The sequence below is a fragment of the Colias croceus genome, chromosome 17 (assembly GCF_905220415.1).
Source record: "Colias croceus chromosome 17, ilColCroc2.1".
Lineage (NCBI taxonomy): Eukaryota > Metazoa > Arthropoda > Insecta > Lepidoptera > Pieridae > Colias > Colias croceus.
This window is the reverse complement of record NC_059553.1, coordinates 1,434,294-1,446,856: the sequence shown is the minus strand read 5'-3', so window position 1 is coordinate 1,446,856 and position 12,563 is coordinate 1,434,294. Positions and strand designations below refer to the sequence as shown.

The following is a 12,563-nucleotide window of genomic DNA, read 5'->3' as shown; positions in this document are numbered from 1 at the left end:
CCTAATACGGTGGCATAACTCCGAAATAGGAAAAATACTGGGCATGTTTAATTGTTTATAACTTTCATTTGATTTACTTATTGAATTAATTCCAAGATTAGTTGGAATAATTATTAATCTGATAAATTAGAAACCATATTCTGCGGTATGTTTTCTTAACTAGAAATCCAGTTAAATATGAAAATGGTTGAGTACAAAATGTTTGTTTCTTAGAAGGGGTAAAAATAGGAAGGTGTATTTTAATGTATCACAAATCATTTATTTTGTATAACTGTTGATTTGAGTTTTACACATCTGAGCCAAAAAACTGTTATCATTTGAATAAGCATTTACATTCTCTTGTTTATCGAATTTTTGATGGGTCAGAATTAGGATTATTAAAAACACGAGTAGTTTTCCTATTACGGTGGTAGATATTTCCAGGTAACTCTGTATTAGGTTATATATGATCTCCTATTACGGCCCTATTTCATAGAACTTAAAATTATCAGATTTAGGGTTGCGTAAATAAATAAGAAGTTTTGTGTCTTTTTTTGTGGATTCTTATTTGATATGCGTGTTTTTTTTTCCGATAAAACTAAAAGCATAAATGAAACACATTAAAAGTGAATCAACGTAATCAAACCAATGGTTAATGAATAAAAAACTTACAATTTACTTTACTAACACATTCCTATTATTTAACAAATATTATTTGTACGGAACTTCAATGTATATAATATCTGACCCTCCGTATTAGGAGCCGCCTACCGCAGTATTAGGCTCTGACCAAAATCATACCTCCGTATTAGGGAAAATCGACATGACTATTTAAATATTTTTTTAAAATAAGAAATATCATGAAAATAAACATAGACTCAACAGCAATACAAAATTTAAGTTCCACTTTTAACGATAAAGTGGTTTGGCACCTTTAGAAAGACTTACAAATGCTTATTTTTGATACTTACTTTCAAATGTTGCGAAATACCTCCGTATTAGGTGCTTTTACCTTAAACTGTTTGCGATGTTCATCATCTTCGAAATAAATGAAATACTTAACTTTTGGTTTAATATACTCTTTTAAAAATTGTTTTACTAGATCCGGGTTATTAGTAGGCAAGAAAACTTCTAAAACCTTTTGTTTTTCACGTGAAAGGTCGTGAACTTGTATTTCGTTCTTAAACCACGTATATACTAAAATTTGATTTGGTTTTGTGTCTATTGCTTCATGTAATATAGGTATACCGGACGATTCTACAATATTAGCTGAATGAACTGTATCCGATTTCGACGTTACAGATGGTGACCTGACTGGGTAGTCACATGTTCTAGGAGAACTCATCGCCGATAGAGTTTCAGAGTCGGGAATAGATATCGTTTCACTAGAATCGCGTTCTGATATAGTAATTGTACTAGAGTCGTTACGTGTTCTTGGCCTATTGTCTCTATCGCCTATATTAACAACCATAGATTCGTTTTCGTTATCGGAATTCGTAGCGTTAACCCTAATTTTAGATAAAGCGTCCGCGTTTAAATTTTGCTTCCCATTATCAATCACAAATTTGGAATTAATTTCAGAAATATAAATATGTGGCAATTTCAGATTTGGATCGCAATTTGATTCTACGATTTTTTCTTGGTAGAGGCTTTCGTTTGAAAATTTTTTTTATCAGACGGAAGCACATTAATGTCTTGAGTATCGTCAGTGGGTGTATAAATCTCATTCTCATCGTATTCGTAATTCGTATCATAAGGATTACAGCCATAGTAATTGGTATAGTCGTAAGGATTATAGCTATAGTAATTCGTATAGTCGTAAGGATTGTAGTTATAGTAATAATTGTCATTATGTAAGTCGGTTTCGTTCACTCTAAAACCTGGCTGAGTTATATTTTGTGGTCGAGGGGGTGCTGTCCTCATGGAAACGTCAGTAGTCTCAAAGTGGTTATTTTGAGGAGGTCTTTGACCAAAATTCTGTGGCGTTATACCAAAAGTTTGAGGAGGCCTATAACCAAATTGTGGGTTTTGATTAAATGTTGGTCTATAACCAAATTGTGGATTTTGATTGAATGAAGGCCTATACCCGAACTGTGGGTTATTATTAAATGGTTGTTGAGGTGTAAATTTAAAACCAAATTTTGCCTGTTGTGCATTTTGAGGTACATTTGGTATCCCAAAATTAGATCTTTGTTGAGGATTATTTTGTAAAAATTGGGGCACCGTAACGTTAGGCGTTTGTTTCGGCACCGTAGTATTACTATGGATACGATTGCGCGATTGGTATTGCTCGTGAAAATTAACTTCTTCTAAAACGATTTCTAAAGCCTGTTCCAATGTACTAGGTGATTTCAGTCTAACAATACGCACCATGTTTTCGGGCAAATTATACAAGAAAACGTTCAGGGCTGTATGATTATAAATCGCAATTTTCGCGCGTTTAATTTCCGTGTCTACCGATAAATTTACCTTCGATATTAATAATGATCGAATATTCTGTATCCTATTACAAAATTCAAGGTAACTTTCGCCGGATTTAATTTTACAGGACTCGAGAGAGATTTTTATGCAATCCTCACTACGCGGATCACCAAAATGCTGTTCTAGTAATTCCTTTAAAGCGGGCCAAGTATTAATGTCTTCGCGCTCGGATAATAACGCGGCGGCATCGCCTATTAATCTACTAGTTATGGCATGTAAAACGTAAATATTCTGTTCTTCATGCCCTCTAAATTTATTAATTATATATTCACATTTTCGAAAGAATAAATTCAAAATTCTTTTGTCTCCACCAAAAAGGGGAATAAGCTTTAACATATCACTCGGAATTGTTATTACGTTTACGCTTTCCATGTTAAATAAGTACAGAGTAATTAAAGTTCTGAAGTATTAAACCAATTACAATAATTTCGAATTATAAAAATCACACACACAGAAATCAATTTAAAACACAATATAATAAAAATTCTTAAAATATAGCAGAATAAAAAAAATTATATGTTATCAATTACTATAAAAATTAAAACTTGAAGTAAAGTGAATCACATATAAAATATAAAATTTATTAATTGACTTACGATCAATTTTGAGATCATTTAAATCAATTAATATTAATATTTCTTTATGCAAAAATTCATTTACTTTTCTTATGTAAAACTTTTATTTAAGTTACACTCTATAGCTAATTAGTCTGTGCAGAGTTTTATGCAAGACAATTCTTAGAATTAAATACGATAGTTCTTATTGTATAAGTTATAACTAATTACTGATTTAATAGAATTTCATATTAAAACCAGATCCGTTATAGTGAGAGACGTTCAATCCCAAAATAACAGTTAAAAAAAATAATTAAAAGTCAAAATTACACTCTCGTAAAAAGGATATAGGAATATAAGAAAGGATGGCAAAAAGTTTTACTCACCAACCGATCGTCGATCCCATGTCCTTGTCGTGGTCGTTTAACAAATTTATATTTCGGTTCTTTTAGGATAGCACGGCCTTTATAGCAATGTTCTAGGGCTAATTTTGAAGACCTCTAGACATGCAGACCTTATGTGGCTATCCTACCGGCTGCGCCAGTTAAACTTTGCGGGAGCGATTTGACTTTTTTAAAAAAGAAATAAAATAAAATTAAACTTAAACTTATTTAATTATTTAACTATAACAAGTGGACGATTTGGAGTCACAAATGTTAATGCCAGAATTACATGCAATGATACAAGCGATACCTTATTGCGAAACAAATGTTTTCCATTATGTGGAATGCTTATGTTAAATTGCAAGAACTTTCCGGTGGTCTTGCTGAGGCCAGCGGAAGGCTATTGCTCAACCTAATACAGAGGGTTGGGGTGGATGCGTAACTACCTTTCCTCTTTATAATATTTGTATAGATACCAAGGTTTTCAGGAACAACATTTGAAAATCTGTGAAGTGTTTGGATAAACTCCGCTTCGTTTGGAACTAGTTATTAATATTATACATAATATGTGGTTTGGTCCTTAATGTTACAAAAGTAACAAATTTTAAATATAAACAGATTTCCCTCTTCTGTATATTGAGGTAGGTAATAGTGGGACATTAGAAATTCATGGTAATTTCAGTGAACTCTAATAAAATTTATGTTTTGCATAGAATCCACATCCCTTTTTAACCGACTTCAAAAAAAAGGAGGAGGTTATCAATTCGGCCGGTATATTTTTTTTTTTTTTTTTTTTTATGTATGTACACCGATTACTCCGAGGTTTCTGAACCGATTTACGTGATTCTTTTTTTGTTCGATGCGGGATGGTGTCGAATTGGTCCCATAAAAATTTTATTCGGCTAGGCCTAGTAGTTTTTATTTTATGAGCATTTTTGTCTGTACTCGATGACTTAATTTCAATGTAGCAAGTAACTTTGATTCACTTCCCGGTAACCGATTGAGCTGAAATTTTGTATACGAATGTAAATTGGATAGCGATGAAACATTATCATGACATGGAGCTGATCTGATGATGGAATCGGAAAGTGGCCATAGGAACTCAGTAATATATTGACTCAACTTTATCGAGTTTGGGCTCGTTTGATTCGTGTTGAAAAATACACTAAAAAGTATTAAATAAAAATAACTGCGTTAAAAACAACCGACTTCAAAAACGGAAAAGTAAGAAATAAAAAAGATTTGATATTATTAATTACTACATATTATTTTTATGTGCTATTTATTAAATAGGTTTGAAGTCGGTGCCAAACACTAAGCACTTAGTATTAAGCCCATGCACCGACATCAAACCTTTTTAGTAAATAGCACATAAAAATAATATGTAGTAATTAATAATATCAAATCTTTTTTATTTCTTACTTTTCCGTTTTTGAAGTCGGTTGTTTTTAACGCAGTTATTTTTATTTGATATCAGATGATAACAATACAATATTGTAGTAGATATTATTTGCTAATGACTGCGAATGATTGTTTTTATAATGCTTGGATTTTGTTATTTTTTTTTTATTCAAAACCAATATGCATTAATAGATTATTATGCACCACGTGCACTATTGACTATACATATAAATTACTAGCTTCCGCCCGCGACTCCGTCCGCGCGGATGTCGGTCTTCGCGTGGATGGTTTATTTCTCCATTTTGAGTAACTCTGACAATGACATCTTATAAATCTATTGGACCCAAGTACGGCTAGGCCTATAATAATACGCAAAGTGTGTTCGCGGTTCTACAGAACAACGTCTATGGATAAAACTGAAAAATTAAGATTAATTTTTTTTCTACGTATTTTTCCAGGATAAAAAGTATCCTATTTTACGCCCAGGATAATAAGGTATAATTTTACCAAGTTTCATCGAAATCGAACCGTTAGTTTTCACGTGATGTCTTCACATACAGACAGACAGACAAAAATTTTTTTAATCACATATTTGGGTTTGGTATCGATCCAGTAACACCCCCTGATATTTATTTTTTCAATATTTTCAATGTACAGAATTGACCCTTCTACAGATTTATTATATGTATAGATAAGACATTAAAATAAACAATTATCTTTGTTCGATGCGGAAATCGTAAACAATATTGCTAAACAAAAGAGGCTTGCAAGGAAAATTGCAATGTTTCCCCACAAGGCGCTCGCTGCGTGCGTGAAATACGCAGGTGTTGCCAACTCTACATATATGGCTCCACAGATTAATTATAAGTATTTTTTATCTGTGGGAATTATGCGACGTTATGCGTCTGAACAAAAAAAGGATAAATAGGTACCTAAGTCATAATAAAATGTTAATCAGAATATGTAGTCGTACGTTAAAAAGAAGTAGGTAGGTAGGTAAAATATTTTTTTTTTGTAATAAATGATCATTGAACATATTATTTTTTTTTACAGAATAACTTGTAGCTGCCATCGCGGTAAAACTGTATGGTGTGGAGTTGAGAGTCGTATTAAAAAAAAGGAGGAGGCAATTCGGCCGGTATGTTTTTTTTTATGTAGGTATGTACACCGATTACTCCGAGGTTTCTGAACCGATTTACGTGATTCTTTATGAGCATTTATGTCTGTATTTGTACCTAAATGTTGCAAGTGCAAGTTTGAAGTCGGTTGTCTTTAACGCAGTTGCTATTGTCCTATGGAAAAAATCAAGATGGAGTAACTTTCTATGGTAATTTTCCGATTATCAAAAATTCGTAACTCAAAAACTTAATGTTCCCTACAGATTAAATTTCTGATTTAGGTTGCATAGGACAATAGCTAAGCACAAAAAAAATTACGACTCTCAACTCGACGCTCTATAAAATACAGTTTAGACATACCTACGTCGGAGTACTTACACGTTGAAAATTAGGTTTATTAAATCGCCCAGATAATTGCATACTAACATTTAATGCACATAATGCACACACTATATCATTATTTTATATTCCACTTGTCCTTAAAGTGTAAATCATAAAACATTTAAATAAAATAACAACAAAGCAAATCGTGCGGCTCATCACGTAGGTAGGTACACTGCAATACGTTGCAACTTGCAGTTGTAAAGAAATTTAAATTTGTGCAACTGCGTTACATTTCCTATTTCTTATTTTTTATGGTATTGAAGAACCACGATAAGGCGGGAAGAAAATTTATCCCAAAAGCCATACAGTGAGCCCTGAGCGGCCCGATCTGACCACGACACAATAGATTTTCTATTGTGTCTGTGATTCCGGGGGCTGAGTTATTAGGTACTAAATCCAAATTTTTTTTACTAATAATTTTTTGCAGATCCATTATTTTTATTCGCTTTTGTGGTTCATATATGTAGATAAAGCATTTATTTCTCCAGATAACAGGTATTTTGCTGCGTTAATTTATTGTATAGTTCACAATTTAACTTTCAAATAATAAGTTACGAGTTAGATAATATTATGTTGAACCCTTAGATTACAAAATAAAAGACAGATGGAGCGTTGCCGAACTAAACCGAATAATTTATCGTCATTTTCAATAAAGCTATGTGTGCTGTCATTTCGCCGCTGCACTGTACGTACACGGTGATTCTGTGTGCGTGTAATGTTGCCAGATATTGAAAAATTTCCCAAATTTTTCCCCAACTACAGAAAAAAGAGGGTTATGTTTTTTGAGTTAATGGATGTATGTATAATATTTCTTTGACACGCCCTGCAGTGTTGCAACCGTTGGACCGATTTTGAGTTGTGAGGTTTCATTGCAATGATCTGAATTATTATGTTAGTGGCGGTAGTGACGTAGGCTATATGTATACATAAATGAGAAGTCAAGTTTTAATTTTTATTTAAATTCTTTTATTACATAAAGTACCTGCCTACTAAAGTTATATGTATATTGACAAAATAATTGTATTCAATTTTTTATTAAATAAATTACATAAAAAAGTTTCAATATTAAAGTAAATTAGTTAAAAGTTCTATAATAATTATATTATTTTTTATTTTTCATAATATATGAATACGAATAGCGGTAGTTTTTAGTCGAGAATACGGGACATTTTATTTTCATCATATCCATCATGGAGTTCACATAAATTAAATCGCCAGCGAAAACGACTATGACGTTTTTAAGCTTTATAAAAGTAACAAAATAATGTACCTATTATGCTTATTAAAATAATCTAATAATTATCATGAACCTTTAGTACACTATACAAATAATCACATTCACGATCGAAAAATCCAACAGCATTACCCTGAAGATCTTTTAACCATTTTACCGTTTTACCAATAAAAATGGCAAATTCATTTTCAAAATACTGGGAACATACGTTGAAGTTTTGTATTCCTTCATATCTGTAAAATTATTATTCGTATTAAAGAAATAAATCAGCCAAATAATCTACAGAAAACCTGTGAAACGATGTTTTATCTTTTTTTTTGTTTTCGGGAACAAATTTTACAGCGTTTTATTATCACAAGACGGCATTTTTTTACTAAAATTGCAAACCCTTTTTGACGTATTGCATGACACTTTATGCGCTATAGCACTGGTGCAGCGACGTATTTGTTTTTGATTTCGTATTTTCTTTGACAAGGGCGACGGGCGGTTGTCATGCTCCATCTGTACTTTATTTTGTAATCTAAGGTTGAACCCTTCAATGTAAGCAATTAAGACTGACAAATGTTAATGTCATTTTAAGTTACGACTGCTTAACTACTGGGTGTATCGTTAAGTGGGTGGTCATAGTGTCACCATCTTAATTTTTATTTTGTAAATATTCAAACTGTAATAGGTATTTCACATAGTACCCAAATGATCACAGAAGAGTGACAGACAAAAAAATTGCAAAAATACCTATGTGACAAAAGGCAGGTAGGCCCTAGCTGATTTTTTTTTATTTTGTTTACATTTTTGGTAAAGTGAAAGCGAAATGGAATCTCCGAAAACAACAGCCTAAGTAGGTACTTGTTTCCTGTGACCTCGGTTAAACAATTAGGTACTAAGTATATGTACCTAGATTACTGAATTACATAAGTTTACCATGAAAACTCATCAACCCTACGATAATACGCTTAGATTACTTAATGATCTAAGATAATACGTGATCAGTGATGTGTGACGTTTCACAATACCCTAAATTGTGTATATTACATACAATACCCTAAATTGTGTAGTGTAGGTATATATTATATAAAATACCCTAAATTGTGTAGTGTAGGTATATCCGTATATAGTCTACAGAAAACCCAAAGAATATTTCACAAGTCATTCAAGTTTTGAGAAATGGATGCAGTTTCCTTACAGTAAGTTTTGTTTTTACCTCCTTTCCTTATATTATGGTGAAGAAACTCGTGTGTGTAATAATTAATAATTTATTCATTATATTTATTGTAATGAGGGAGTCCCGTGGCCCAGATCTATGTGTACATCTTTCAAACAGTGGATCAATAAACCCCCCTCTCTCAAAAATGTATTTGAAATCCTAATTATTTTAAATAAATTACAGAATAGTATGTTATCTAAATTTCGCATCAACATATTTTACTTCTTAGTAAAGTTTTAGTTTCCCGTTGCTACCAAAATTCTGAGAAATATATCCATAAAACCCGGGAGATAACTGGTATTTCTACAAACAAGCTAAAGATCCAAATCGGTTCATTTGTTTGAAAACTACACAGGCCCAAACCGACAATCAAATACACAGATCTTCAAACAATTATTTGCGCACAGGTATTGTGTGGCCGAGGACTAAAAAGTAAAAATGAAAGGGAAATCTAGCATACGGGACTCTCCGGACCACCCGCCTAAAATTGTTTAAATTATTGCGTATGGCAATTAATTGTATTTTCATATATTTATAATCTCTAATTAGGGAATTAATTCACCCTTGTCACTGTTACACCCACCCACCCACCTACCTACACACTCAAAAATAATATACGTAAGTAACTACTTATATAAATGTATTTTCTTTACATCTAAAATTTAAATATCTACTCAATTACCCAATATTAAATTTATTCTAAATTTCTAATAAACAAATAATCATTTATTAAAACAGAATATAATATATTATGTTGATAATTATTAATCATGTATGTCTTAACACATGAATATTATATGAACAAGGAAAAATGTAATTCACTAAAAAATAAATAGGTCGTTTCCACATTAGCCTCCTTAACAGTATCGAGAGTAAATTCCTTACACATTTCTAGGAAAAAGCTGACTCATACTCTTAGCAGGTTTAACAATTGCTTACAAACTCCAATATAAACCCACAACTTGCTGACGAAAAATAACATTTATTCCAATACAATACAGTTCAAATTCATATGTAAAACCATGGTTTGTAAGACGTTATAATTAAAACGTAAAACGGTCTGTTAAGGAAATAGTTGATTACTTTATTTGTACAATGAGTGGAATGTAATTGTAATACTATAGAAAAACCCGTCAAAAATGTGACAACTATGTGTAAAATAATAGATTTATAATCCAGTTTATGTTCTTACCAATACCTATTACATAACACGTGTAAAAAATTGTATAATATACCTAATATCGTTGTTGTTACGATTATTATTGTCGAACAAACAAATAAATTATCTTTTCGAACAAGTAATAGAGTTGCCACTCACTTTCGCCACTCTTCTCAATCTCTCGCTCAATCCTTTCCTTACTATTATAAATGCGAAAGTAACTGTCTGTCTGTTACTCAAAACTACTGAACCAATTTTCATGAAATTTGGTATGGAGATATTTTGATACCTGAGAAAGGACATAGGCTACTTTTTATTCCGGGAAAATGACGCAATCCCGAAAATCCCACGGGAACGGGAGCTATGCGGGTTTTTCTTTGACTGCGCGGGCGAAGCTGCGGGCGGAAACCTAGTAATTTAAAATGAATTTTATTTTTATTTTTAAGAAACCAATTTTGTCATTTTAAGATTTAGACTACATAGACTTTTAAGATTTTACCACTTTATACTTACTTAGTAACTAAGTGCCTAGTTACTAGTGAGGCAATCCAGATAAAAACGAAAAACGACATAAACAAGCGTTTGTCGCTACATGATATAAAACTAGTCGCTACTCGCTGCCCGCAGTTAAAAAAAGAAATAGGTAGGTACGCACCAGATTTTGATACAGTTTTTTAATGGGGTAGGTAATAAGATTTTAATTTGTTAAGTTTTATACCAAGCAGACAAAGCCGCGGGTGGAAATCTAGTTTGTATAAATGGAAACATATCTAGAAAATAATGCAAGTACCAGGACATCAGAATTCAATAAGAGGTACTTACAACCTACGAGTTGCTCAATAGCAATCAAATAATAGAACAGTAGCAGCTGTTGTCCAATTTGGAAACGTGAACGCAATCGTGCTGTCGAATTTAGACGGCCATTAGCGGGTTTCCCGCTCCTCTGTAGACTTTACTTTCAGCAAACATGGAACTAGCTCGTCTGGAAGCCCCATTAAAAACTTATGTAGCATCTTTATTTTATTTATATTTATTTATTTGTTTATTTCAGGCAATGAATGTAGTTACAGTTAAAGGTCTTAAAATAACTTAAAAACTACGGCCCATATGAACTTAAAACTACTTAAATACTAAATTAATAAACGCTATATATGTCTTCGGCGTGTGACGCGATTCTGCTCGGTATCCGTCCGCGGAAGCGGCGAAACACAACTCCCTGCGGCCAAAACCCTTCGCACATGTAAACGCTCAGCTTGGCAGTCGGTACTCTCACCACGAAGGAGTTGAAGCTCACTTTATGGCGAGACTCCAGCCGTTCCACTCGCAGACTCAAACCTGTCAAAGCATATAAAATGTTAATACATCTAAATATACAAATTTTAAATTTATAAATATAATGTGCACCTTTAATTTCAGTAGCTTTGAAAAATAAGCTTAGGAAGGACAGGTAGGTAACTAAAATTAAACTTGTTAAGAAAGGGTTTCCAGTTTCCAATTCCACCCTTTTCTATTTGAAACTACAAACAACTAAGATCCACACAATAGTTGCAAATTGCAATGAGAAATTAATGAATGTCTTCAGCACGAATGCTTGTAATTCGCAAAACAAATCGCTATCAAATCACGATATCTTTTCTTTTGCTGCAATGCCACAGCACACAGACCACAGATTTACTTACTACAATTTTAACAGTCAATAATAGTATTTAAAACCTTGCAAATAACATTTAAAATTTCGTTAAAATATTACAAACAAACATATCATATTCCTTGTTTATTTAAAGTTTTACTTAATTTAACAAATATTTAAAATAAAGGTCACTTCCATGTATTTATTAAGTAAACATTTAGCCAACACTAAACAGTGCTGAGTTAATTAGCACCGTTTTTACAACACAGACTTGAAGTTGTTTTTAAATCCACGAATTTATTTCGAGAAGCAATAACCTCGAATAATGTTTGTGCTTAAAATGCAATGAGGTTTATTTGCCAATTCGTGTTTCGTATACATATTTATTTTGTTAGATTCTAGCTTCTGTGTTTATTTATTTTAAGAAAATGAAGCTAGGTATAAGAAAAGCTTCAAATGATGTGGAAGAAAACACAATTTTATTTAAATAATTAAACGAGGTAACTAAACTAGAACTATGTATATGAAAATATACTTACTACATAATTAAATTAAATGTTTTTAACTCGTTTAGGAATGGGATATGATTTTTTTACATTATCTACATAATTAGTATCATTTATTCTTTCATCTCCTTTCATCATTCCTCAAGTTACAATAATCCATTTGGGTAGGCATTACAATGTTGCTACTGTACTGTTGGCGTTGTGTAGCCAAAGAGTAAGCAAATAGGTATTCTGTAAATGTTTACGAGTGGTTACGAAAATACAGAAAATATTTAAAATTGCTTAGGTATGTTATAATGATTTGAAGTTTTCAGAAAATAAATTATTTAAAATTCGCGCGGGTCAATTTTAAATGGTGCGCGTTAAAATTATTATTATCGCAAAACGGTACTCATTGCTACTAGTATAGTTAGTGTTATATTATCTGTGCTTACAAACGTGTTTAGATATAAGCTATACCAATAACAGAATACAGATAATTAATAAAATTGACGTAACCACACAACTGCGTTCTCACCTTGACAGCGCCG

At 32.1% G+C, this 12,563-nt stretch overlaps 1 protein-coding gene and 1 long non-coding RNA gene across 2 annotated transcripts; both read right to left on the bottom strand.

Moving 5' to 3' along the window:
* Positions 1-1,162: 1,162 nt before the first annotated feature.
* On the bottom strand, positions 1,163-2,832 carry LOC123699271. The gene has a single exon (XM_045646193.1). The coding sequence runs from the start codon at positions 2,830-2,832 to the stop codon at positions 1,606-1,608; it is 1,227 nt and encodes a 408-aa protein (XP_045502149.1). The 3' UTR covers positions 1,163-1,605.
* An 8,181-nt stretch (positions 2,833-11,013) lies between these two features.
* Positions 11,014-11,649, bottom strand: LOC123699240. Its single transcript, XR_006752505.1, has 2 exons — positions 11,302-11,649; positions 11,014-11,232 (listed from the first exon to the last, which is right to left on the bottom strand). It is a non-coding gene; the product is annotated as an uncharacterized LOC123699240 (long non-coding RNA).
* Positions 11,650-12,563: the final 914 nt, after the last annotated feature.